At 46.1% G+C, this 26,395-nt stretch overlaps 2 protein-coding genes across 2 annotated transcripts; one reads left to right on the top strand and one right to left on the bottom strand.

The window, feature by feature from the left end:
• Positions 1–212: 212 nt before the first annotated feature.
• RPS18 (ribosomal protein S18) lies at positions 213–4,225 on the bottom strand. Its single transcript, XM_069487884.1, has 6 exons — positions 4,178–4,225; positions 3,571–3,669; positions 858–944; positions 675–776; positions 476–567; positions 213–326 (listed from the first exon to the last, which is right to left on the bottom strand). The coding sequence occupies exons 1-6, from the start codon at positions 4,178–4,180 to the stop codon at positions 251–253; spliced, it is 459 nt and encodes a 152-aa protein (XP_069343985.1). The 5' UTR covers positions 4,181–4,225; the 3' UTR covers positions 213–250.
• Positions 4,226–4,348: 123 nt separating this feature from the next.
• VPS52 (VPS52 subunit of GARP complex) lies at positions 4,349–20,188 on the top strand. Its single transcript, XM_069487723.1, has 20 exons — positions 4,349–4,712; positions 5,664–5,748; positions 5,896–5,948; positions 6,130–6,205; positions 6,396–6,463; positions 6,899–7,074; positions 7,460–7,610; positions 7,900–8,000; positions 8,115–8,247; positions 8,384–8,441; positions 8,804–8,937; positions 9,413–9,568; positions 10,056–10,174; positions 10,441–10,564; positions 10,797–10,892; positions 11,010–11,117; positions 11,338–11,403; positions 18,654–18,765; positions 19,149–19,267; positions 19,469–20,188. The coding sequence occupies exons 1-20, from the start codon at positions 4,623–4,625 to the stop codon at positions 19,613–19,615; spliced, it is 2,172 nt and encodes a 723-aa protein (XP_069343824.1). The 5' UTR covers positions 4,349–4,622; the 3' UTR covers positions 19,616–20,188.
• Positions 20,189–26,395: the final 6,207 nt, after the last annotated feature.

The following is a 26,395-nucleotide window of genomic DNA, read 5'->3' as shown; positions in this document are numbered from 1 at the left end:
TGAGCTACCCACAACCGCCGTGCACACCAACCCCAGTAGACTTCCTTGGTGTAAATACGGGTCTGGGCACCCCCCAAGGCTGCATATGTTGGTTGTTCCATCACTATCGTTATCTGTACATCACAGGGTGGGACATCACTACTAGCCAGACATATGGTGACTAGCATCGGTGTCACCAGAAGAATGGAGGACCAGTAAGAAGGAAGCCATACGTATATAAACTATTTATTAACAGACAAGGCCTACAGACTTATTTCTTCTTGGACACCCCCACGGTACGGCCTCGGCGGCCAGTGGTCTTGGTGTGCTGGCCTCGGACACGAAGGCTACAGGTAAAAAAAGAGAGAAGGGTCATAGGTCATACACAGCACAAAGAAAAGGCTAGGGGGGAAAAGGAAGACTGAACACAAATAATAATGGTGGGACTGAGTCTAGAGAGAGGCAGGCAGAAAATGAAACCTCCACCCCTACTCACCCCCAAAAGTGGCGCAGCCCTCTATGGGCCCGAATCTTCTTCAGCCGCTCCAGGTCTTCACGGAGCTTGTTGTCCAGACCATTAGCCAGGACCTGGATTTGGAGGAGAGGGTGAAGATGTTTGTTTTGTTCCAACCTCCTATGCCCAATTCTATTTGGATCCCCCTTTCCGCCAATCCCGCCCCCATCTCAATACACACCTGGCTGTATTTTCCATCCTTTACATCCTTCTGTCTGTTCAAAAACCAGTCTGGGATCTTGTACTGCCGTGGATTCTGCATAATGGTGATCACACGTTCCACCTGGCAGGCAGGACATGGTCAGATCTAGATGGTCCCTTCCCGAGACAAGCCCAACCCCCGGCCCCTTCCCTGTCCTCTCACCTCATCCTCCGTAAGTTCTCCTGCCCTCTTGGTGAGGTCAATGTCTGCTTTCCTCAACACCACATGAGCATATCTTCGACCCACACCCTGAAGTGAGAGGTTTCGGAATTAGGGTTCAATCTGATTTTTTTGTATTCCCTTAGAGCACCATTATTCAAAAAGCCCACAGAAGTAGGACCTGCAATAAATTGTTTTACAATTCCCCAGATCACCCTTCCCTCACCCACCTTCCTAGATATAAACCTTGGGATGGATAATAACCCCTTGAAGGCAGGGTGTTTTTTTCCCTCACTGCCCAGCATATGTAGCTGTCAACAGGTGTTTTCAGATTTTTGCATTGTGGAAAACAAGGGGCCTGTCTCTCCAAGCTTATGCAAGAAAACCGGTCTTGTGAATTAACAAGCTGATCAGGGACTGGATTCAGTTGCTTGGAACCACAACTCTTCAGGCAAGTCACTGTATCCCCATGATCAAAGGTTTCCAAGATCACTTGATTTTGTCAGTGCCCAGAGCTAACTCTGCCCCCCAAAATCTCTAAAGATCCTTGTTAATATAGTGGCAACTGATTAAAGAACAAAAAAAACTAAAATAGATTTTAAGTATTAAAGAAACTAGTGCTCACATTGGTGGCATGGTATCAACACCAGCACCCCTTTGCCATGTGAACTCACAAACCGGTCTGGATAGTGAAGGATGGCATGTTGGGCTGAATAGCGCCCCCCAATTTATGTCCACCTAGAACCTCAGAATGTGACCCTATTTGGAAAGGTCTTTGTAGAAATAATCAGGTAAAATGAGGTTATACTGGATTAGGGTAGTCCCCAGATCCAATGACTGACAACCTCACAAGAGGAGAGACAGGCACAAAAGGACAAAGGAAAGACTGAAGTGATGCTACAAACCAAAGAATGTCAAGGATTATGGACAACCACCAGATGACAGGAAGAGGCAAAGTAGGATTCTTAGAGCCTTCAGAGGGAGTATGGCCCCTGTGGACACCTTGATTTTGAACTTTTGGCCTCCAGAGCTGAAAGAATAATTTCCTCCCTAGTTTGTGGGAACTTGTTACATTAGCCCTAGGAAATGAAAACAGATGGCATTGCCTCTATGCAAGAAAGTGATGGAGGATCAAATTATCAGGTTGATTCAGTAGAAATCAGGGTCTCTCTAATTTACAGACTAGGTAGAGATAAAGAGGAAATAAGATTTCTAGTTTTTAAATACATCCATGGGGTTAATTATTCTCTTCTACTTTTGAATGTTTCACTTTTTCATCTTTGAACCCCCCCCCCCAAATACCAGATCCTCAAAAAAAGACCACCCTCAAAGTTTCCTTCTCTCGCCAGGGCAAGAGCTAGCTGTTTTTGCTGGCTCTCCAAACCATTAGACTTCTTATTACAGACTCCTAAGTACCTGAAAATGCATTGGTTAAGTTTGTTTTTCCTTGAGTTGTAAGTTTACTACAAAGGTTGGCCCAAGTAACAGATACAAAGCCAGTCAATTTCAAAGAGGCAGACAGGAGAGATCCAGCAGAAACATCATCCTGTTAACCTTGCTTATCTTTTATAAACACTGTCTCACTTAAGCCTCATGTCAAGTCTCTGAAACGAAATAGGTACTATATTTTACACTGCCTAACTGAAGGAAGGAATTTCCCTCTAAATCATTTAAGAAGAAATAAAAGCTGTGCTCCCTGCAGTACAGAATAACAATAAAAAAAAAAAAATCAAAGGAATTTGACAAACTTTTTATAAATGAAAGAGAAGACTTACTGCTTAAACTAACTGACCTTCTGATAAATACCAATACATGCTCCCTCAAGATAAACAGGCTCCTTTAATTTTATCCTCTATAAAATTTTTATCGACTTCCTTAAAATTCCTCAAAACCAGGCAACAGTCAGTATCCCTGGAACCATCCATTCCCTGATGCTGCACGAATACCCATCATGCACCAGAAGCTGGAGATTGTGACTAAGACAGGCCCAGCCCTGCCCCTGTGCAGTGTACACACACTGGTAGGAAAAGAAAGACATCGAGCCATTTCCAAACTAATTACGAATACTAACTGGAAAAAAAAAAAGTCCCCATCTGGAAGACCAGGAATTCATTAGGTTCATGGACAGAGATATCCAAGCTTGCATTTACTGACTCTTGCAACAAGCCAAAGAGACATATACTGGTTCCCACTCGAACAGGAAAGCAATAGTAACTCTGGCATCTGAGTACATGTCCTGCTGGCACCTCTCCTACACCCAACTAGGGGTTTCTTCACACTTGGTATCTGCTGGCATTTCTACTTACCCCTCAAGATGTACAATTATCCAATTCTAAGGGCACAAAAATTCCAAAGGAAGGATTACTGTTAAGATGCGGTGGGGAAAGAGGAGGTAGAATTATGGTACCTAGAAGGGATCTCACAAGCTGATGGTCCAGAAAAATCTTAGTGAATTCACGCAGGCAACTATTTCTACCCCCACCTCCCCAGGTGAAATGTTTTGACTTGACCTTAGACTACTCTCGGGCTTTTATTACTTATGTTTTGTGAGAAACGTGCTAAGGGATTACTTGCTCCCTTAACCATTTTTTTTTTTTCTTAACCCAGTAGCCAAGGAGATCTCGATAGGGCTCAGGTCTCCTCAACCTTGCCTCACTGATGGCTTAGATCTTATCCCAATTTTCGTTTACATTCTCTACCCTTTACCCTACTTTACCTTAATGGCAGTGATGGCAAAAGCTATTTTCCGCCGCCCATCGATGTTGGTGTTGAGAACTCGCAAAATGTGCTGGAACTTCTCAGGGATCACTAGAGACTGATTGAAAAAGTATGGGGGAGAAAGACATCGTGAACTACTAACAAACTGTAAGGTCTATACGGCAAACGAACAACCTCAAAACAGAAACGTTAAGTCTGTCATAAAGGGTGCAAAGACAAACCCCTCCCTTAGTTCTTCACACCACAGCAAACTCCTCAGTCCTGCAAAGAGCAGGGACATGAAGCATTCAAGCTTCGGAAAATACAATCTTTGGTAAGAGGGAGTAGGTCTGCCCACTCCCAAAAGTACACTCTGCACGGCGGAGGCTGGAGTTCTCCACAGACGCCCAAGCTTTTAGCAGCAGCTTCCATGAGCCCGGGGAATGACCCTTCCTCTGGCCCTGCTCCAACTGGAAGTCTTTGGTGTCCCTTCCCAACTGTGCGATCCAAGACTCCACACGGAAAGTTGCAGGCCCCCAGGACAGGGCGTTCTCGGCACCGTGACAGCAGACTTTCCCTGCCCTGGTTCCGATGTCGCTGGATCGCGGCACAAATTCCAGTCTTACCATGGCGGCAGCACGACCGGCGGCGTGTAAGCCTCCTGTGGAAGAGAGAGCGGAAGTGACGCAGTATTCTTATATAGTTTCCATGCGGAAGAGGCGGAGCTAGCTAGGAGAAGCGCTTCCGGAAACTGCTTCAGCGCGATCTGACTGGACTTCTGAGAGTTTGGCTTGGGTGCCACAACTTCCGGTGCGGCTTTTCTTTACAGTTCGTAAAGTTCCTGGGTAAAAGAGCAGCGAAGGTTCCGGGACAAGATTGTGCTTGAGACTTCCACGTTCCCGTTTGCACTTGGTTGAAGTGGTTGGACCTGAAAGAGGAAGGCTGGAGTCAAACAATTTGTCAAATATCTGGGAACGACTTCGCGCTGTGCAAGACACTCTGGGACTTGTAGTTCCACTCTGGGGAACGGACTCGTCGGACTCACAGCTGCCGGAAGTGAGGCTGCGGGGAATGGCCGCCGCTGCGACCATGGCAGCAGCCGCCCGGGAGCTGGTGTTGCGGGCTGGGACCTCAGATATGGACGAGGAAGAGGGCCCGCTGGTGAGAGCGCGGGGCTGTTTCTCCTCCGTAGTCCCGGTGATCCTCGCGTCTGAAAGGTCTGGACTGGGTTTAGGCACAAGCGTAGGAGCTTGGCTGCTACCCGTGATGCTACCTGTTTGGTTCCCCATACCCCTCTCTGGGATGGGACCCTACCCTGAGCTTGGACCAGAATGGATGAAACTCAGGTTCTGGGGCACAATTTCAACTTTTCCCTCCACGTTTTTGGTTAGAATAAAGAAGCAGTGTAGGTTAAGTACATGGCCTCTGGAGCCAGACTGCCTGGGTTATAATTCTAGTTCTGCCGCTTACACTCTGTGTGTCCTTGGATAAGTTAACCAGCTTCTCTGTGCCATCACTCCACAGCCCTAAAGTGAAGAAGATAATAGGACCTACCATATAGGTTGTCGTTAGGATTAGATGAACATGTGTAAGATGGCACCTGGCACATAGGAAATTGCTGTGTGTTAGCTGACATTTCTAGAACGTCTGGGGTTCCCCAGGGTGTGGTGATAGAACAGCTGGATAGCAGGTGTCTGAGGGTCCTAAATTTAACTGCAAGTTCTGCTCTGTCCTCGGCAACTCCTAAATTTCCTCATTCGGGCACATGCAATGACTTTTTTTTTTTTTTTTTTGAGATGGGGGTCTTACCCAGGCTGGCCTCAAACCCCTGGGCTCAAACAATCCTTCCGCCTCAGCCTCCCAAGTAGCGTAGCTGACTACAGGGGCTGGCTACAGTGCTGGGCTACCTTCACTGTCTTTATGGATTGCCTGATTCCTTGTCATATTCCCTTATCCATCAGCCAAAGTAGTAAATTAGGTACAGTGCAAGACTCTTAGAATTTTTTGACTCAGTATCTGTGGCTCCCCAGCAAAAGCACCTCCCTTCTCACTGGAAGGATTAGGGGTGCCCAATTATATTTTGTTCTCCTTCCCTCTCTCTGTCCTCTATAGGGGGGTGGTCCTGGGCTCCAGGAACCACTGCAACTTGGGGATTTGGATATCACCTCTAATGAATTCATCTTGGATGAAGTGGATGGTAAGTGATGGCATGGGGTGGGTACAGAGAACATGTATCTGAGAGGCGTGGGGGCTGGAAGGAATAAGGCAGGGATTGTGTGCAGATGCTCTGTGTGGGGAGAAGGAGCTGTGGAGCTGGACCCTTATGATAAACTTCTATTTTCAGTTCACATTCAGGCAAATCTGGAAGATGAGTTAGTAAAAGAAGCTCTTAAAACGGTGAGGCTTTCCCTTGTATTAATCTTCTTTCTACCTACCCTCCCCCAAGAGGAAAAACAACAACAGTCTCTTTCTTTTGTTACATCTCCCTGGTGTCTTACCCTTCAGCCTTTCACTGGTTCTGTTCCAGTGTCCCTTCACTGGGACTTCCTCCTGACCTGTCATCTCTATGTTCTCCCAGGGTGTGGATCTCCGTCACTATTCAAAGCAAGTTGAGCTGGAGTTACAGCAAATTGAGCAGAAATCCATTCGAGATTGTATCCTCCAGCATAAGGGAGGGGTGGTATTATTGACATGGGGATTTTGTGGAGTGTGGTTCAGACAGCCCAGCTGAGGCCAGCGTCTTCTCTCTGAGGCTTCTGTCACTTCAGGGAGAAACTGGAGAGGTACTGCAGCTCTGAGGATCTCTATCTTCACCATGAGGCCCCTTGACTTTTTGTGGGTTAGATATCCAAGAGAGTGAAAACATAGCATCTCTGCACAACCAGATCACAGCCTGTGATGCTGTCCTGGAGGTTAGTAACCATAACCTGTAACTCCAATAACTCTGAACCAGATCATGGCCTGTGGTGCCAATTTTTTTTGGTAGAGACGGGGTCTTGCTTGTTGCCCAGGCTGATCTTGAACTCCTGGCCTCAAGTGATGCTCTCCTCTCAGCCTTCCAAAGTGCTGGGATTACAGGCATAAGCCGCCATACCCAGCTTCTGGTACCATTATTTAGGTTATCAACCTTAGAGGGGGCAGGTTAGCCTCATTTCCAGGATGATCTCGGGAGCCTTTTTGTTGTTAGCTTGCCATAACTAATGTTATTTCCTGGTACCTTTGGGGTACCTCATCTGCCACCCTCATGGACTAATAGATACCGGGGATTTCACTAAGAGACTTAGGTGGCCTATCTGTCGCCTACCAGCCCTGTGTCACTCTAGCAACATCTTCTACCCTTCCCCCAGCGCATGGAGCAGATGTTGGGAGCTTTTCAGAGTGACCTCAGCTCCATCAGCTCTGAGATCCGGACACTGCAGGAACAGTCAGGAGCCATGAACATTCGACTGCGAAATCGCCAGGCAGTTCGGGGGAAACTTGGAGAGCTTGTTGACGGTCTGGTGGTGCCCTCTGCGCTGGTCACGTGAGTTACTGGTTTGAAGGGTCCTAATGTCCATGGCAGGTAGATGGCCTGGGACCTACCCTATTTACCACATAGGTCTCCTGGCTCTGGGCCCTCAAGTGCCTTTTAGAAATTAGTGGGTGGGTTGACAACGATTTCTGACCTTGATAAATGTTTAGGCATCAGAGATTAGGAATGATCCAAGGTCGGGTATGTAGTGGAGGGGTCCAAGGCTTATGGGGCGGGGATGCCCAGGAATAGAAACTTTGTGCATACATCTTGACTATATGGTACAATGTAAGAAGGTAGAGGTGGCAGAGGCTGGAGGTAAGGGGTATGGTTTGGGTCTGGTTTAGGGATGTCTGGGTCTGCCTTCTAACCCATCCCACCCCTCCCTGCCACCCAGGGCAATTCTGGAGGCTCCAGTGACAGAGCCCAGGTTCCTGGAGCAGCTGCAGGAGCTGGATGCCAAGGCGGCTGCAGTCAGAGAGCAGGAGGCTAGGGGCACAGCAGCCTGCGCAGATGTCAGAGGCGTGCTCGACCGGCTCCGGGTCAAGGTGGGAAGTAGGGGTGGACACCCTGGAGACTACTAGAACCGGCCTCCCTAAGACCCTCACTCTGGATTTCCTTGGCAGAGCTCACTGTACCCTGTCCCCAAGAACTTCAGCCTGCCTTTACCAGGCAGAGCTGATCCTTGCCTCTCTGGGTTTTCTGAAAATCTTGACAAATACCAAAGAGGTATTCTCCACACTTCCTCCTACGTTTAGCATTTGTCGCTTCCCCCAATTGCTCTCGTACAGCAAAAGGATTGCAGCTTCATGCCCTGTATTTGGTTCCCCTGTCTAGGCAGTGACGAAAATCCGCGAGTTCATTCTCCAGAAGATTTATTCCTTCCGAAAACCAATGACCAACTATCAGATCCCCCAGACGGCCCTGCTGAAGTACAGGTCGCCACCTGAAGGAAGAACACGGGATGGCTTTGGAGCTTTTAAACAACGAGATGTGGGCATCTGGTTTTTTGGGCAGATAGGGAGACTGACTTGTCTCCCTGGCCTGTCTAGGTTCTTCTATCAGTTCCTGCTGGGCAACGAACGAGCAACAGCAAAGGAGATCAGGGATGAGTACGTGGAGACGCTGAGTAAGATCTACTTGTCTTACTACCGCTCTTATCTGGGGCGGCTCATGAAGGTGCAGGTAAGGCCAAGGAGGGAGAGGCAGTCCTGGGCACATGGACTAGAAGGCGGGGACAACCCTGGGCAAGGAGGGACAGGAATTTTTCATTGTGTTGAGGGAAGAGATGGTTACCAGTTCTCTTTTCTGTTTTCTCTAGTATGAGGAAGTCGCTGAGAAAGACGACCTAATGGGTGTGGAAGATACAGCAAAGAAAGATATCCTAGTGCTAGGGGACCCTTTTGCCAGGCCTTGAAAGTGGGAGGACTTCTGGCTCCAGCCACTAAGGCACTGTTTCTTACCTTTTTCTGTGCACTAAAACCTTTGAGAATATGATGAAAGCTATATAGCCTCCCTCCCTCCCCAGAAAAATGCACATATCATTTTGACACACAATTTTGCATATGATTTTAGGGGGTGTAGAAACCCCCTCAAGCCTTTCACAGATGTCAGGTGAAGGGAAGCCCCAGTACCGAGAAAGGGATATCTGGGCTCTTCTGGCTGCCTGGGGTTCCTGGAGGCACTGAGCCTTTGGCCCAGCTGTGGTCTCATTGTTTTCCCTGACTCTGACCCTTCTCACGATTCTTCTCGAAGCCATCCCTCCGCAGCAGAAACACCATCTTCACCCTGGGGACCCGTGGCTCTGTCATCTCTCCCACTGAACTTGAGGCCCCCATCCTGGTGCCCCACACAGCCCAGCGGGGAGAGCAGAGGGTATGAGGAGGAACAAGCTTCAGTCATGAAGGGAACTCTGAGCATGGGGCGGGAAGGCCAGACCTCAGGGCAAAGCTTCCCAACCTACAGGCCCCTGCATCAATCCCCTTGGACCCAGGAGTGGGACCTCCGCTCACTCTGGCATGCTTTGATGTGAAAAGGGTTGGGAACCATTGACTCCAGGCCACGCAGAGGGGAGAGACTGGCCAAGGGGAATGACTGTCCGAGGCAGGTAATACAGTAGATGCAGGAGTAGCAGTGGCAGGTGGAAGTGGGCTCTTCCTCCTGTGCCCCTGATGTTCCCCCACAGTTTTGGTGCCTGTTCAGGGTTCCCTTTCACAGCCTGGACGTAGGTTGGGTGGGAAAGTTCTGCTGGGCTCTCGTTACCCAGGTTTGCTGATTTTCCAGCCATATCCATGGGGAATCAGCGTTGGGGTCCATCTCTGATCTTTTTTCTTTACTCCTCTGCTCCTAGTATCCATTTGAAGCCCTCTTCCGCAGCCAGCACTACGCCCTCCTCGACAATTCCTGCCGTGAATATCTTTTCATCTGTGAATTTTTTGTTGTGTCCGGCCCGGCTGCGCACGACTTGTTCCATGCTGTCATGGGCCGTACACTCAACATGACCCTGGTGAGGTCCCTGTTTCCTGTGCTCTTAAACCCCTTTGTTCTCAGTGCTTGTCAGCACTCTAGTAGGGTCATAACTCTGATAGTACTGAAACCAGGATCCCCTTACTCTAAAATGCTGAAGCCTTGTACTCACAGTGTGACTCTCCACGAAATCCTCAGAGCACGGGGTCCCAGACACTACCCCTACTGCTGATTCACAATCAGGCAATAGCACCTGGAAGCTGAGGGCCCCCTAAATCCTGGTGCTCAAACCCTGACCTAAGCTCAGCCCTGAATTCTGCTGTGAAAGGCTTGTGATCATGGATCCTGGTGAGCAGGGCACCAGGACCATCTGTGTGGCAACGGACAGGGAACCAGGGAGCACTTCGCCTTGCGGTCTCTCCCTTCCCTCCCACTGTCTCATCCCCAAAGAAACGCATTTGTTCATAGCCACTGGGAATGACAAACTAACATTCTCTTCCAATCCTCTGTCTGTTCCCAAATCACAGAAACACCTGGAATCCTATCTAGCTGACTGCTATGATGCCATTGCCGTTTTTCTCTGTATCCACATTGTTCTTCGGTTCCGCAACATTGCAGCAAAGAGGGATGTTCCTGCCCTGGACAGGTCACTGAATTCTGGTCCTTGAAGCCCTGCAGGCCATGGTCTTACATGGTCTCTTGGTCTTACACGACTCTGCCCTGAACCTTGAGCTCCTGCTGACCTGATACTGTTGATCCTCATTCCCATTCCTCTGCTTTTTGACTCACCTTTCACACACACCCCCACCCCTACCCACCATCATCCCTTAACCTGAAGAATGCCCCACTCCCTCCTGATCTTACCTCCAACATTCCTTGCCAGCTGACCTCTGGTTCTGATTAAGCCCACAGGTACTGGGAACAAGTGCTTGCCTTGCTGTGGCCACGGTTTGAGCTGATCCTGGAGATGAATGTCCAGAGTGTCCGAAGCACTGACCCTCAGCGCCTTGGGGGGTTGGATACTCGGCCCCACTATGTGAGGGAGGGCAAGGGTAACAAGGGGTTCTTGAAAGCCAGGGCTCTGAGCTTCACTGTGGGGGTTGGCCAGCATCATGGTTGCGTCATGGGCCACACTCTGTGAGCAGGCGGTCTGGGAATGTGGCCAAACTCATGGTGGGGGGATTGGAGGAATGATGGCCAAGGGAGTTGGGAGGTTGTGTTAGTTGGGTCACAGAGTTGGTGTGATTTTCTTTCCACTGTCTTTCTAGATCACACGCCGATATGCAGAATTCTCCTCTGCTCTCGTCAGCATCAACCAGACAATTCCCAATGAACGGACGATGCAGCTGCTGGGACAGCTACAGGTGAGGGTAGGGCAGGAAAGACTTCCCAGTATCAGGGCTGCTGCCATGGGTGGAGGATGAGGAGGGATGAGGTGACCTTAATTTCTCCTCTCATTTCCTTTCGGCTTTTTTTTTTAGGCGGAGGTGGAAAATTTTGTCCTTCGAGTGGCAGCTGAATTCTCCTCAAGGAAGGAGCAGCTTGTATTTCTGATCAACAACTACGACATGATGCTGGGTGTGCTGATGGTAATGGACGCTCCTTCCCCCGCCTCCCTACCCAGAGAATTCGGTGCCCCCTGCTCTGTTAGCTCCATGAGGGCAGAGATGATGTCTGTCTTGTTCAGTGTGTTTCTCCTGGAGTCTGGCACAGTATCTGGCTAAGTACAGTAAGTGTGGAATGAAGGCGACATCCTGAAGTGAAACACTGCTTTCCCCAAACCTGACATTTCCCTTTGCCTTCCCTTAGGAGCGGGCTGCAGATGACAGCAAAGAGGTTGAGAGTTTCCAGCAGCTGCTCAATGCTCGGACACAGGTATGGGTGTGGGGAACAGGGAGGTCTTGTGTGCTGTTTCCAGCTGTGTGTGTGCGTGTGTGTGTGTGTGTGTGTGTGTGTGTGTAGGGTGGCATAATGAACCTCAGGTATGTAGAATTGGAATTATTTGTAACTCTTGATTTATAACATGCTGTCATTATTGGTCTATTTTGTTTTGTTTTTGAATAATATAAACACCCATGAACCCACTACACAATCCAGGAACTAGGACCTTGGCAAAAACCAACATCAAACTGTGAATTTCTCCTCACCTATCCCCCTACCTCTTATGCAGAGACACATGTTGACCTAAGTATTATGTTTAACATGCTCTTGTTTTTTTTCCCCTGGGGTTTTTTTCTTAGAGCTTTCATATTTTTTTCTTTCTTTCTTTTTCCTAACCACCAGACCACCAGGGACTTGTTAGGTATTTTTTATGCTCTTGCTTTTAAAAATAAAACAATAAGTATGCCAAAACAGAAATTCATTCTGTTTTTGAGTGTCATAAAAACAGAATCATAGGATTTTTCCGTCACCCAGGTTACAGTGCAGTGGCATCATAGCTCACTGCAACCTCAAACTCCTGGGCTCAAGTGATCCTCCTGCCTCAGCCTCCCCGGTAGCTTTCTACTTTCTTTTTTTTTCCTACTGGTGTATAATGTTACACTATATAATTATACATACTCATCTGCAAGTGGATCATTTCCAGTTTTCTGCTACTGTGAGCATTGTTTATGAACAATCATATTCTTTTAGTGTACATAGATGTCAATAACTTTTTTTTTTTTTTTTTTGAGACAGAGTCTCACTATGTTACCCGGGCTAGAGTGCCATGGCATCAGCCTCACTCACAGCAACCTCAAACTCCTGGGCTCAAGCAGTTCTTCTGCCTCAGCCTGCCAAGTAGTTGGGACTGCAGGCATGCACCATCATGCCTGGCTAATTTTTTCTATATATTTTTAGTTGTCCAACTAATTTCTTTCTATTTTTAGTAGAGACGGGGTCTCACTCATGCTCAGGTTGATCTCGAACTCCTGACCTTGAGCCATCCTCCCACCTTGACCTCCCAGAGCGCTAGGATTACAGGCGTGAGCCACCATGCCTGGCCGGATGTCGATAAACTTTACTAAAAGTGTCTCTTGGTTACAAACCTAGGACAGTAGTCTTGCTACTTATAGGATATGCCAATATTCAACTTTATGAGACAATGCCAAATTGTTTTCCTAAGTGGTTGTACCAGTTTACTTCTTACCAGCAATATGTAAGAATTCTTACTGAGCCACATTTTCTTCAGCATGTGATATTATCTTTGCCATTTTGGTAGGTACAGGTTGAGTATCCCTTATCTGAAATGCTTGGGACCAGAAGCATTTCAGAATTTGGAATATCTGCATTATACTTACTGGTTCAACATCCCTAATCTAAAAATCTGAAATTCGAAATGCTCCAAAATCCAAAACTTGAGTGCTGACATGACACTCAAAGGAAATTCTCTTTGGAGCATTTTGTATTTTCATATCTTACTGGAGTCTTTATTTGTATTTTCCTGATTACTAATAAGATTCAGCATCCTTTCAAATGTTTAGTAGCCATACAATTTTTTTTTTCTGTAAAATGTCTGTCATAGCATTTGACCTTTTAAAAATTGGTTGCTTGTGTTTTACTTGTTGATTTATAAGAGCTCTTTATGTAGTCTACATACTAATCTTTTGCTGGTTATATAGGTTGTAGCTGTCTTTCAGTATGCATCTTTTTACTTTTTTTTAATGTTTTTCATGAACATAAATTCTTAATTTTAATATGATTGAATTTACCAGTCTTTATTTTTGTGTCTTGTTTAAGAGATTCTTTATTAGCCCAAGGTCAGAAAAACATTATACTACACTTTCTTCTTCATGTTGTAGAATTTTGCTTTTTAGTTTTAAGTCCTAAATTTACCTGGAATTAACTTTTCTGTATGATGTGAGGTAAGAATATAATTTAATTTTTCTATATGGGTAATGATTGGCCTAGAACCATTGATAGAAGATCCCTTTCTTTCCCCACTTTATGTACTGTACTGTCTCTGTCATGTAGCAAAACTCCACAGAGATGTGTCTTGCATCTGTTCTATTGTGTTTATCAATTTGTCTATCCTGCAGTACAGTTTTAGTTATTATGCTTTTTAGGGCAAGTTCACCTACCTTTTTTTTATGAGTATCTCGACTATTATTGACTTTTCTTTTGAGACAGAGTCTCACTCTCTTGCCTGGGCTACAGTGCCATGGCGCCAGTCTAGCTCATAGCAACCTCAAACTCCTAGGCTCAAGTGATCCTCCTGCCTCAGCCTCCCAGGTAGCTGGGACTACAGGCACGTGCCACCATGCCTGGCTAATTTTTTGTATTTTTAGTTGTTTGGCTAATTTCTTTCTATGTTTATTAGAGACGAGGTCTCACTCTTGCTCAGGCTGGTCTCGAACTCCTGAGCTCAAGCGATCCTCCCACCTCGGCCTCCCAGAGTGTATTATTGACTTTTTGATTTTCCATATAAATTTTACAGTCAGCTTGTAAGTTTTTTTTTTTGTTTGTTTGTTTGTTTTTGAGACAGAGTCTTGCTTTGTTGCCCAGGCTAGAGTGAGTGCCGTGGCGCCAGCCTAGTTCACAGCAACCTCAAACTCCTGGGCTTAAGCGATCCTACCACCTCAGCCTCCCGAGTAGCTGGGACTACAGGCATGTGCCACCATGCCCGGCTAATTTTTTCTATATATATTTTAGTTGGCCAGATAATTTCTTTCTATTTTTAGTAGAGATGAGGGTCTCACTCTTGCTCGGGCTGGTCTCCAACTCCTGACCTCGAGCGATCCTCCCGCCTCGGCCTCCCAGAGGGCTAGGATTACAGGCGTGAGCCACCACGCCCGGCCAGCTTGTAAGTTTTCACATTAAAAAAAAAAAAAAAACACCTTAAGAGCTGTTTTACTTCATGAGTTTGAAAAAAACCCTTTAAGGATTTTGATTAGAATTACATTGTCTATAGATCAATTTGGAAGAATTGATATTTTATGATAATGAAACTTGCTATCCATGGACATGGGTTTCCCTCTCCATTTTTTAAAACTGTCTTTAATGTTTTTTGATAACCTTTTATAATTCTTAGCACGAGGACACTGCAAGTCTTTTGTTAGATTTCTTCCTAGGTAGGTGTAATATGTACCCATAGTCCTACTAGGAATAAATACATCCTTTCAAATCCTTTGTCTTTAATTTCTTATGTCTTTGACCTCTTACTCTATTGGCTGGCACTTCTAGGATAGTGTTTAATAGTTGAATAAAAAGGTGATTGTCAGAACACTTTTCCCATCCCTATTTTAAAAGGAATGCTTTCATCATTTCTCTGTTTAGAGTAATGTTGCTCTTAATGTTGTGGATAAAAGATACCCTTTATCAGATTAAGAAAATTCCTTTCAATCCCTATAGTACTAAGAGTTATTAGTTATTAGTTATGACTACTTATTACTAGTCATGACTAATAAGTCTATATTTTTAAGGAATAATTTACTTAGGAATAACTACTAGGAATAATTACATTTTTTTCTCTTTAATTATTTGGGCTTTCCACTTTGTTCTTTTAGAATTTGTCCTTTAAATGAACTGTTGTTATTTATATATCATCTTTGTTTTTTTTTTTTTTGAGACAGAGTCTCGCTTTGTTGCCCGGGCTAGAGTGAGTGCCATGGCGTCAGCCTAGCTCACAGCAACCTCAAACTCCTGAGCTCAAGCGATCCTCCTGCCTCAGCCTCCCGGGTAGCTGGGACTACAGGCATGTGCCACCATGCCCGGCTAATTTTTTTTTCTATATATATTTTAGTTGGCCAGATAATTCCTTTCTATTTTTTTTAGTAGAGATGGGGTCTCGCTCTTGCTCAGGCTGGTCTCGAATTCCTGACCTCGAGCGATCCACCCGCCTCGGCCTCCCAGAGTGCTAGGATTACAGGCGTGAGCCACCACGCCCGGCCTAAATATCATCTTTTTAAAAAGAAGTTTTCTTGTTTGAACTGGTGTATAGAAATGCTATTGATTGTTGTATATTGATCATATAATCAGCCACCTTCCTAAATGATCATTTCTGATATTCTGGAGGAGTGTGTGTGTGTATTTCTATGTAGACAGTCATCATCTACGAACTAGGACAGTTTTACTTGTTCCTTTCTAATCCTTATGTCTTTAATTTCTAATGTCTTTAATCTCTTACTGTACTGGCTAGTATCTCTAGCACAATGTTGAATAGTTGAGTAGAAGTGGTGATAGTGAGAACCTTTTTCCTAATTAAAAGAAAAGTCATCATTTTCCCATTAAGAGTAATGTTACTGTAGGTTTTTCTAGATATCCTTTATCAGGTTAAAAAAATGTTATCAATCTCTAGTATGCCAGGAGGGTTTTTTTTTGTAATCAAATGGGGTTTGAATTTTTAATAAAGAATGGGTGCTAGCTGGATGTGGTGGTTCACACCTGTAATCCCAGTGACTTAGGACGGTGAGGCGGGAGGATCACTTGAGGCCAGGAGTTCAAGACTGAAGTGCTAGGATTACAGGCATGAACCACTACGCTTGGCCTGTTCTCTTTTTTTATTAAAATAAGCGTGTAATCAGACGAGAAAGGAAACACTTGTCCTCACCTGAACAGGTAGATGACCAGAGGGAATGTCAGCTCCCCTTCAGAAGTGTAGTTCTCTAGCCACCCTGATCCCATAAAGATGCACTTAAACAGTGGACTCTGCTGAGGGCAGCTGAGATGCCATGGGATTTGCCAGAGGTGGGGAGCCAGCTGCCATCAACTCTCTTGTTCTTTTTCGTTGGCTGCTACTTGATACTATGTGGGAACGATTGTTAGCCCAGGCCCGGTATACTGCTCCCTCTGGTCACTCCTCTGCCATGGAAGTGGCCTCTGTTGCTAAATACAGAGTTTAACAAGAGTTAACCAAGCCCAGACTACTGCTGTCCAATAAAAATATAATGTAAGTCACAAATGTGAGCCACTTAAATAATATTACATTTTGTAGTTGCTACATTTAAAAAGTAAGAAACAGGTGAAATAAATTTTGTAATACATCTTATTTAAGCCACATAATATTAAAATATTATCATTTTAACATATAATTAATAAAAATAGTAATGATATACTTAAAATTGTCTCCAGTATGAAGTATTTGGAGTCTTGTGTGCATTTTATGCTTACAACACATTTCAGTTTAGATTAGCCATGTTTCAAGTGATGAAAGGCTACATGTGACTCGTGGCTACTATGTTAGCACAAGCCATCTCTGTTAGCCCAATTTTTCTTTGCAGTCCATTCCCTGACCCCACACTGTTGTATTGTTAAGAGCGTGTGTGTGTGTGTGTGTGTGTGTGTGTGTTATTGCATTTAGGCAACTGTAATAGGTTCAATTTGGTTATTTAATCTCTGTCCAAAATCACATCACAAGTAAAGAAAGATCCTTTCTTGAAGCATGTCTCCCTAGTCTCATATAAGATACTTAATAACCCTCAGTGGATATCAGTAGATATTTTGAGGTAAAAATAGAAAAGATACAAGTAATTTATTTTTAAATAGAATAATAATTTCACTTTCATCCTACTGTCTGAGTACAGTTTTCTTGTTTTTGTGTCTTTGTGGGGTTTTTTGTTTTTGTTTTAATTCCCCTTTTCCATTAAAAAAATTAACTTTTTATTGTGGAAAATTTCAAATATATATGCTGAGAGAGAGAAGTGAACCCCCAGGTACCATCACTGATATTCAACCTAACTCAGTTTTGTCTCTCATCTTACCAATACCTATGGCTTATGCTCCTCCTGTCTCCAGTTATTTTGAATTAAATCTTATACATTATTGTCACTTCATCTATATCAGAATGTGTTTTTAAAACCACAATATATTAGCACACTTAAAAAAATTATCTTTTAAAATAGCTAGTATTCAAATTTCCCCAGTTATCTCATAAGTGATTTTTATGGTTCAAATCAGAATCCATATACGGGCCATACATATGTCTTTTTTTAATGTATAGATTTTTCCTTACATCTTTGCTCTTCTCCCCTGCAATTTATTTGTGGAAGAAACTGAGTCATTGAGTCATCTGTCATGTAGATTGACCTACAGTGTAGGTTTTGCCGATTGCATCCCATGGTGTGGCTAAACTGTTCGTCTGGTGTATTTCCCATAAATGTGTAATTTGATGGGAAAGGCTTCATCGGATTTCAATTCGATTTTTTTTATGAGGATATTTGAGAGGTAGTGGTCTATGCTCCATCAGGGAGCACATGTCTTCTTGGCTCTCTTTGTGAGGTCAGTAGCCATGAGCAATCACTGCCTACATCCATTAATTAGATTTCTATAGCTCTTACTGTCTCAAAATTTTCCATCTCTTTTTCTGGGCAGCATTCTGAGTCATTTCCTCAATTATAAATTCCAGTTTATTGTATCATTCTTCAGTTATATCTAATTTGTTATTTAACCTGTTGACTTTCTAAAATTGGCTTTTCATTTCTAAAAAACTCTACTTTTTTTCTGAGTCTGTTCATTCTTAATGGTTCTTATTAATTGGTCATCTTTATGTGTGCATCCTAAAGTTTAAACATTTCATACAGAACATACAACTGCTATCTGTGTCTCACAATTCTAATGTCAGTAGTCTTTGGAAGTATGAGTCCATTGCTTATTGTGTTTGCTGACTCTTGCGGTAGCTTGCCTTTTTATATCTCTGGTGATTTTTTACCTCATTGCTTCATCTTAATCAGGGGGAGCTGTATGGGCCTAAATTAGGATTGAGGATATTCTCCTTCACAAAGGATTTGTCTCTGCTTTTGCACTAGATGAAAGGTGCCACCCACTTGAGTCTACATTGATGTCTCTTTGAGGCTCTCACAAGAAACCCTGTCAGTTTCCAGATAGTAGAGTAGTCATGGCCATTTGCCTTCTGGTAGCTCTGCCTCTTCTCCCAGCTGCCCACTCCTTGGGCTCCAGCCTTGACCCCAATTCCTTATTGCTTTGCTCCCAGTTCAAGTTTAGTTTTGGTTTTTTGAAGAGGGGGACCCTTGGAGATTTCCTCTACCTCTTGTGAGACCAGTGAACATCTTAAAATCTATGAGCTTTCCAGAGGTTAGCTGTTCTGCTATGGGAGTGTCCTAAGCACCTAGTCAGTCATGATGCCAAAATTGGGAAAAATCTGCTGACACCAGAACACTTGACCATATGTGTATGTGCTTGTGTCTCCCCAGGAATTCATTGAAGAGTTGTTATCTCCCCCTTTTGGGGGTCTGGTGGCATTTGTAAAGGAGGCTGAGGCTTTGATTGAGCGTGGACAGGCTGAACGACTTCGAGGGGAAGAAGGTATGAGGATGGTATGGTAGTGGTGGGATCAGTGGTCAGGCGAGTGGGAAGGAAAATGATAGAATTCAGGGCCAGGCGCGGTGGCTCTCGCCTGTAATCCTAGCACTCTGGGAGGCTGAGGCGGGAGGATCGCTCGAGCTCAGGAGTTCGAGACCAGCCTGAGTAAAAGTGAGACCCCGTATCTCTCTCTCTCTCCTCTCTCTCTCTCTCTTTCTCTCTCTCTCTCTCTTTATACACATACAATGCAGATTGCACGGGGTGGGGGTAGAGCTGGAAAAACTGGGTTTGATGGTGAGGATGGCTGTGCCTTGGGGAGGACTTAGTGGGATCCCGGATCACCCAGCCAGCTCCCTCTCTGACACTCTCTTTCCTCCTGCTGTCAGCCCGGGTAACCCAGCTCATCCGTGGCTTTGGTAGTTCCTGGAAATCATCGGTGGAGTCGCTAAGTCAGGATGTAATGCGGAGTTTTACCAACTTCAGAAATGGAACCAGTATCATCCAGGTGACCTGTAACTCCCAGGCCCAGCTCCCAACCCCCATCACTTACTATTTTCCTCCTCTTTTCCCTGGGCTCAGCATCATTTAAGTGACCCTTGATCTTCAACTACTGGCTGTGCCCAGAGTTCTGGATGAGCCCTCACCTGATTGCTAATCATCATTAGCACCACCTCAATCTGATCCCACCATGACTTTCTCTGCCCAGGGAGCACTGACACAGCTGATCCAGCTCTATCATCGCTTCCACCGGGTGCTGTCCCAGCCCCAGCTGCGAGCCCTCCCTGCCCGAGCTGAGCTGATCAACATTCACCACCTCATGGTGGAGCTCAAGAAGCATAAGCCCAACTTCTGATGTGCCAGGACCGACCCTGAGATCTGCCAGTCCTCTCCATGGACTCTGCACCCCATCTGTACCCTTGTTCACCTGGGGTCCCCCTTCCAGTTCTCCCCTGCCTCCCAAGCCCTTGACATGCCTCACTCTATCTTCATTCCCAGGACCCTGCCTCAACAGAACAAGCTGTATCCCCTTGGCCTTCTGAATGTCCCAGTGTCTTCAGGTTTCCCAAGACCACTTTCCCCTGGGCTTCCAAATGACCTTTATCATTTTCCCAGTTTTGTCACCTTTCCTGCTCCAACACACCCAAGGCTCATTTCTTCCTCCAGTAAAAACCGTCACTGCCTCAATCTCTGGCCCACTCAACTCTTATCACCATGTCCTGAGGCATGAAGCCTCAATTCTTAGAATGGTGGCAAGGGGTGACTGCCCCCAAGTCATTGATTTTTTTTTGTTGTTGTTGTTGAAAGTGATTTCTTTTCTGTAGTTTTTTGACCTAAGATCTCAGCAGCTTGAACACTAACTCATCAACTTCTGACTTGAGAATTATTCCAAGGTCAGTTCGCAGAAAATAATAAATATTTAATAGGATAACACTCTTCTCCCATTTCCTTTCTGCTTCCTCCTGAGGGCTTCAAGTGGCCCCACTTCTTCTCCAGAGTCACCTTCCTTCTCTACTTTCTGGGCTTACATCCCTTCCGATGGGTACCCAGAAAAGGGGGACAAGCTCTAGCTACTTCAGGCTGTGTCATTTTAGGGAGGGATTATTTCATAAGTAACCAACCTGTTGGAGGGAGGCAGCCTCTGGTTAAAATGGCAGATGCCTTAAGGGCTTGGAATAGGCTGTGCAGCCTCAGGCCCTTTTGGGGGGGGGGGTGGCTACCTTGAGAAAAGCCCAAGCTGACTCTGGGATTGCATCTTCGGCCTCAGCTCAAGTTCCTTAGCACCTCTGGTTGTGGCTGCCTCAGCCACTGGCCAGACGGCTACAGCACCCACACCCTCACCCACATCCACGCCGTTGGGGCAGGGGCAGACCAGGTTCGCAATTTATCCATCTCATCCATTTCTATGTTTGCCTTGGAGCTTTCCCGCTGCGCACCACCACCCCCATACCTCATTTGAACTTCCTTTAAGTCCTAAGGAAGGGGAAAGGCGCTGTGAAGGGAAAAATGGTAATTTTGGGATGTTTTCTACACTCGTGGCCTAACCATTCCTTCCCCAAATTTAGAGTGAGTGAAAAAAAGCGGTTTCTTTTCCAGCGTGGGCGCCCCAGATGCGGGCCTAGCCCGCCGGGGAGTGGTGTCTTGAGGAGTGCCGAGGGAGCGGCAGGTGTGGTCTGCGACCAGGCCGGCTGATGGCTTTCCTAATTGGCTGCTGCGGGAGGGGGCGTGGCAAGGCAGACTGGTGGCTGCAAGCCGCTCTCGCCTTTTTAGGGTTCCGCCCCATCTCCGAGAGCGGCACTCTGATTGGCTTTGGAAGCTGTTCCTCAGCCCCGAGGCCTTGCGGCTGTGAAAGGGCTCCCCAGGTCGAAACTCAGAGGAGGGGGTGGGACGGGGAGGGGAGAGGTTGAGGACCGAGAGCGACTCCTGATTGGTGCAGACGTTTTGGGGGCGGGGCCAGGATGTGTCCCGGACTAACCTCACCCTGCCCACCGCCTTTTACCCGTCTTGGCGTTGCTGCTGGCTTTCCTCGTCTGACTCTCCGCCCCGCACTTTCCCTGGGCTCTGCCCGGGGCTAGGCGGTGGTGTGCTGGCCTCCGAGGGGCCGCGAGCTCACCCCAGACGCCCGCCACAGGAATCCTCTTCTCTTTCCCCTTCTAGTTCCTCGCCCACCTACTCTCTTCCATGTGTTGATCTTGTGGGATCGAGGTGTTCTGGCATATGATCTGACTACAGCCTCCGCGCGGGAGGACGGGAGAGGGGCCAGAGGTTTGGGATTTGGGACGGGAGAGGCGTACAGTGCTTTGACAAAGGAGAGTTCCCAAAGAAAGGGTCCCTGGGTACCCCGCGGGGGAGACTGTGTAGAGACAGGCAACTTTAAAGTCAACTAAAGTTCAGATGGAGGAGGGCTGTGCAGGGAGGCACCGTGGTTCTTCACAGTTTTGTTTCTTTCCTTTCCCTGTCCATCTCCAAACCCAAATATTCAGACTTGACAGGGTTTTTGCAGATTTCACTGAGGGGCAGTGCTGGAATGTGAGCGGTAGGGCTGAGGGACAGCTCCGGAGGCTCGCGATAATGGAACCCGGGGAGCATCCAAGTGAATGCTGGAGCACGCAGTTTTCGGGGACATTTAACTTCCTCTGGGGGTCCTTAGGAGCCCTCTGACCCGGGACAGGGTGATCCAGAACTGAGATGAAAAGGAGACAGAATGGCGTGAAAGGGAGCAGCGATACCCACACAGACCTCCAGGGGGCAGCATGAACCAGGAGATAGAGCGGTTCTCGGTCAGCTCCAACCCCCTCAGCTGTCGCTCAGGCTTTCACTTGCCCTCTTCGTGCTGAAGCTTTTCCTTCAGCACCCAGATTCCCTGTTCTGTGCCTTAGATGAGGCCTCGTGATCCCCAGGCTGAAACTCATAATTTCTGGGCAACATCACCACCCCTCAAACTTCTCCCTCACTTGTTTTGCTGATCATGGATGGACACACTGGCCTCACAGACTCAGACGCATCTGGAATCACTCCCTAGGACAGAGCTGTGTCAATATCCTCCTTCCTTCTGCTAATCCCTGAGACCAGTGTCTGTATCTGGTACAGGGGTCCCTAGTCATATAGGAAGGACTTGGAGGTGTCTTCATGGGCTGTAATGCCCCCTCCCCCCCAGTGCTATTCATGGATCCGTGTCCTTTAAAGCAGTGTAATTTCCCCCTTTCTCCACCTTTGTGCCCTCACCTTACTCTAAGTTGTTTCTTAACTGGGCTTTCTGGGAAACGTTTACTTGGTGTTCAACAGCACTGTCTGTGCATAATATAGAAGGGTGCCTACTTTAGCATCAATTTCAGGCCTACTGAATATGGACATGTGCCCTGAGGACAAAAGAAAGAAGGGACATCCTCCTTTCTTCCCATCCTATAAATATGGACCCATCTACCCTCCACATGAGAAAGGTGGCTTTTCTGATTTTAGGATACCAGGCATTATGGAAAGCAGGCAAACTGACTGCATTCCAAACTAAAGTAGTCAGACTTAGCATAAAGATACAAGGAAAGAGAGAGATGCAAGACCAAGACAAAACTTTGGGGAGAGGAGAATAGAAATCAACTCTCTTCACCCTGGGCATAATGGACGCAGCTACTCATGTTGCACGCTAGTGTTGACACAGTGTTTTATATCCAGTGTTCATTAAACTAACAAATCTTTATTGGTGCCCTCCCTGCGTTCTGTGGTAGACACTGTGGATTTGGCAGACAATGGTTCAAAGTCCCTGATCTCAGAGAACACATGTTTCATCTCATTGAATTCACATACCAGCCTGGGAGGTGTTCTTCCTATTTCAAGTAATGGGCTTGAATTTCAAATAATGAGCTCAAAACCATACAGCCACTCAGTGGCTTTAACCTTCTGTGCCCACATTCACCTTTTGTTCCATGACTCCAGGGTGGAAGTCATGGAGCTGAGGAGGCAGCCGGTTGTAGAGAAGCAACAGATTAATAAGTAAAAAAAGATTATTGGAAGGATATTTACAGAACTGAAGGAAAAACTGAACAGATGGTCCTTGGAAAGGACAGAAGCCAGGACAGTTGTAGCATCTAGGTAGCAAGGACCACTGGTCCATGCTTCTATCTTGGGTGAAAGGGAGAGAACTCTGATTGGCTTAGGTTGGGTCAGGTGCCCACATCCAGCTGAGGCAGGGGTGGGGGAGGGTCCCTTGACGAATAGTACTACCAGCCGGTCCAATGTTGGAAGATAGTGGTCCTGATGCAAAATGGGATCCTGCTACCAGAAGAATGGAGAATAGATGCTAAGTGACAGAGTCCAACAGATGCTCACATGCTCAAATGACAATTCCATCACAAACAGACATGCAACTCTCTGAGTGTCAATTAGAGTAATACCAAGTCTCTTTTTTCTTCTCACCATTATGGTACATGCGGTAGTTATGTTTACTCCTCTCCTTGTTTTCCCATAAGACTATCAAGACCAATCAGTCTTTTGTAAAGAAATAAAAGCAAAATTATTTATTGTCTTAGTCTATTCAAGTGCAAACTAGTAATATTAAGGACAACTCAAAGAGGAGTCACTGGAGAAGGACCAAGTGCAACTTAGAAGAAATAACACTCTGTGGGTGTGTGCTTGCGCGTGTGTGAAGGTAAATACATTTGTCCTACCCCAACTCCACGTCATGACCACGGCCCTCTCAGCAGAAGTTTATCTCCATCTCCTCTGGAAGAAGTTTATAAAAATGCAGATAAAAAATCTGATATTGGGCCTGGTAAGGTGGCTCACGCCTGTAATCCTAGCACTCTGGGAGGCCGAGGCAGGAGGATCGCTTGAGGTCAGGTGTTTGAGACCAGCTTCAGCAAGGGCAAGACCCCATCTCTACTAAAAATAGAAAAAATTAGCCGGGCATGGTGGCACACGCTTATAGTCTCAGCTACGTGGGAGGCTGAGGCAGGAGGATTGCTTGAGCCCAGGAGTTTGAGGTTGCAGGGAGCTAGGCTAATGCCACGGCTCTCTAGCTTGGGTAATAGAGTGAGACTCTGTCTCAAAAAAAAAAAAAAAAACAACTGGGAGGAGGGAATTGAGGAGAAGAAAAGGACGTCTCAAAAGCCTATTTGTGTGTGCATGTGGGTGTAAACTGGAAATGGTTAAACTCCCCTGTGTGCAGTGGCATACCAAGCAAGGTGGGGTGGTAGGAAGAGGCTGTACCATGGGAAGAATTTTATCATTAACATTGTTTTATAATTGTTGGTGCATGGTAACAATAAAAAGTTGTGTTTAGAATTATTTGTAAATTCTCCACAGACAATGCACCCTCTTATTCCTGCACCCAGGGCAACCTTCCCTCTGCTCTGAGCTTGGTAAGTGACAGCCTGTGTGCCCTACATGAGTAAACAGTTCAGCTGCTCTATCAGATTGTGAACGGGGCCAGGGAGCACTGTGAGTGAGAATTATTTTGCATGAAATGTGTTTCCTAAATATTTGGCAAATGAATGAATAATTGAACTTGCATGATAATGAAAGAGACAAAAAAATAAGGGAAGAAATTTCATAAGCAGACATTTAGTTTAAACATGAAGAAAACTTTCCTAATGACTCTGGTTGTAAAATAATACAAAGTAGGAAGCTGTACCACCTCGTTAGAGACCTAGGGGTTCTTAACCCTTATATGCCTTGGATATGCCTTTGGCAATCTGGTGAAGTCTGTGGCGCCTTGGAATAGTCTTCAACTGCATAAAATAAAATACATGGGATTTTAAAGGAAGACAATTGTATTGAAGTATGGTTATCAAAAAATTTTTAAAGTGTGATAATAAGACCTAATGGTGAGTCTAACCACTACCATTAACTACAATTAATCATGAGCATACATGACATTTTGAAATTTCTGCAATAACTGGAAGGTGATCTAAAACGTCTAAATTCTACTGGAAACAGCTACATATACTGCAAATACCTGTGTAGATTTATTGCCTACATTTATCATTGGAGAAAAATGCTAAATTTCAGTTAGAGATTAGTGAAAATAAAATGTAATTTTTCCCCATCCTCACTCATGGCCCTTTGGGATCCTGGGTCTGCGTTAGAGCCAGCGATGTCTCAGAGCAGGAAGGAAGTCAGGTCTGGAGAACATGGTACTCGCTGCCCACGAGCCCTCGGGGCGGTGGGAGGTGCCTCTCCCCACTTTACAGTCAGAGCCAAGCTCCCCAGTAGCCTCTTCCCTCCCAAGCCTTGTCTCAGGGCTCCGGGAGCGGAGATTGTCCTCATTCCCACTGAGCTTCCATCTGAACCACTACTGAAGGCTCCTCCACTGACCAAAGCCCCTAAGGATGTGACATTTGGAGAAAAGATGGGAAAAAGAGCTGGTAGTTAGTGACAATGCCCTGTAACTATTTGAATGGAAGCATGAAATGAGTCCCCAGCCCTCAGGATTGAATCAGTCTGGGGAAGAAAACTAATTGGCCTTTCAGCTGGGCTATGCTGTCATTCCCAAGGCAGATAATTGCTCGGAAGGTTCTTTTCTAGTTCCTATGGACAATGACACTTTATGCTTTTAAGATGAGAGAGCCCCAAAGGCAGAGAACATGAGATGTGGTGTTAGAAACCTGGAAGACAGGCTTCTTTAGTGGGATACACAGCACTTAGGTCAGGGAAGCCACCAGGAAGTGATGCTGGCCCTGGGATGCCCTTCATATCTCACAGGAACAGAGAGGAACTAACATTTCCTGAGGACTTGCTCCGTGCCAGGGGCTATATATTTGGTACCTCTTATTTATCATAAACTGTTCTCCTGTAAGGTAGGTGCTGTAAGGTTGGTGGCGGGCACCCCTCCCCTCCCTAATGAAAAAAAGAAGAAGCCCATGACACCTGCCAAGAACAATGCCTCCAAGGCACAGCTAAATTAAAGAATAGCCACACCTGGAAGGATTACCCTGCTAAGGGTCTCGGTTCCTAAAATCCATACATACCACCAGTCCCTGCTAGTTTTCAATACTCACCCTAAAACTGTAACGGAACCGAAAGACCCCCATCCCCCAGCTCTAAAACATATATAAGCCCACACAAGACTTCTGGGCGGTGCGACTTCTTGGACCCCTCTTGGGACCCGTGAACCTCGCCTGGGCCCCTCTCTTGGGACCCG

The sequence above is a fragment of the Eulemur rufifrons genome, chromosome 15 (assembly GCF_041146395.1).
Source record: "Eulemur rufifrons isolate Redbay chromosome 15, OSU_ERuf_1, whole genome shotgun sequence".
Lineage (NCBI taxonomy): Eukaryota > Metazoa > Chordata > Mammalia > Primates > Lemuridae > Eulemur > Eulemur rufifrons.
Note: the sequence above shows the minus strand (reverse complement) of the source record. Positions and strands in the feature narration are given on the sequence as shown.

Excerpts from the sequence above, each read along its gene's own strand:
- RPS18 (XM_069487884.1), bottom strand. Across the intron at positions 568-674 it reads AGGATGGAAAATACAGCCAG|GTCCTGGCTAATGGTCTGGA; the intron begins GTGTGTATTGAG and ends CTCCAAATCCAG. Across the intron at positions 327-475 it reads GGGCTGCGCCACTTTTGGGG|CCTTCGTGTCCGAGGCCAGC; the intron begins GTGAGTAGGGGT and ends TTTTACCTGTAG.
- VPS52 (XM_069487723.1), top strand. The coding sequence starts at position 4,623 with ATGGCCGCCGCTGCGACCATGGCAGCAGCCGCCCGGGAGCTGGTGTTG. Across the intron at positions 7,611-7,899 it reads TCGACCGGCTCCGGGTCAAG|GCAGTGACGAAAATCCGCGA; the intron begins GTGGGAAGTAGG and ends TCCCCTGTCTAG. Across the intron at positions 8,001-8,114 it reads ACGGCCCTGCTGAAGTACAG|GTTCTTCTATCAGTTCCTGC; the intron begins GTCGCCACCTGA and ends TGGCCTGTCTAG.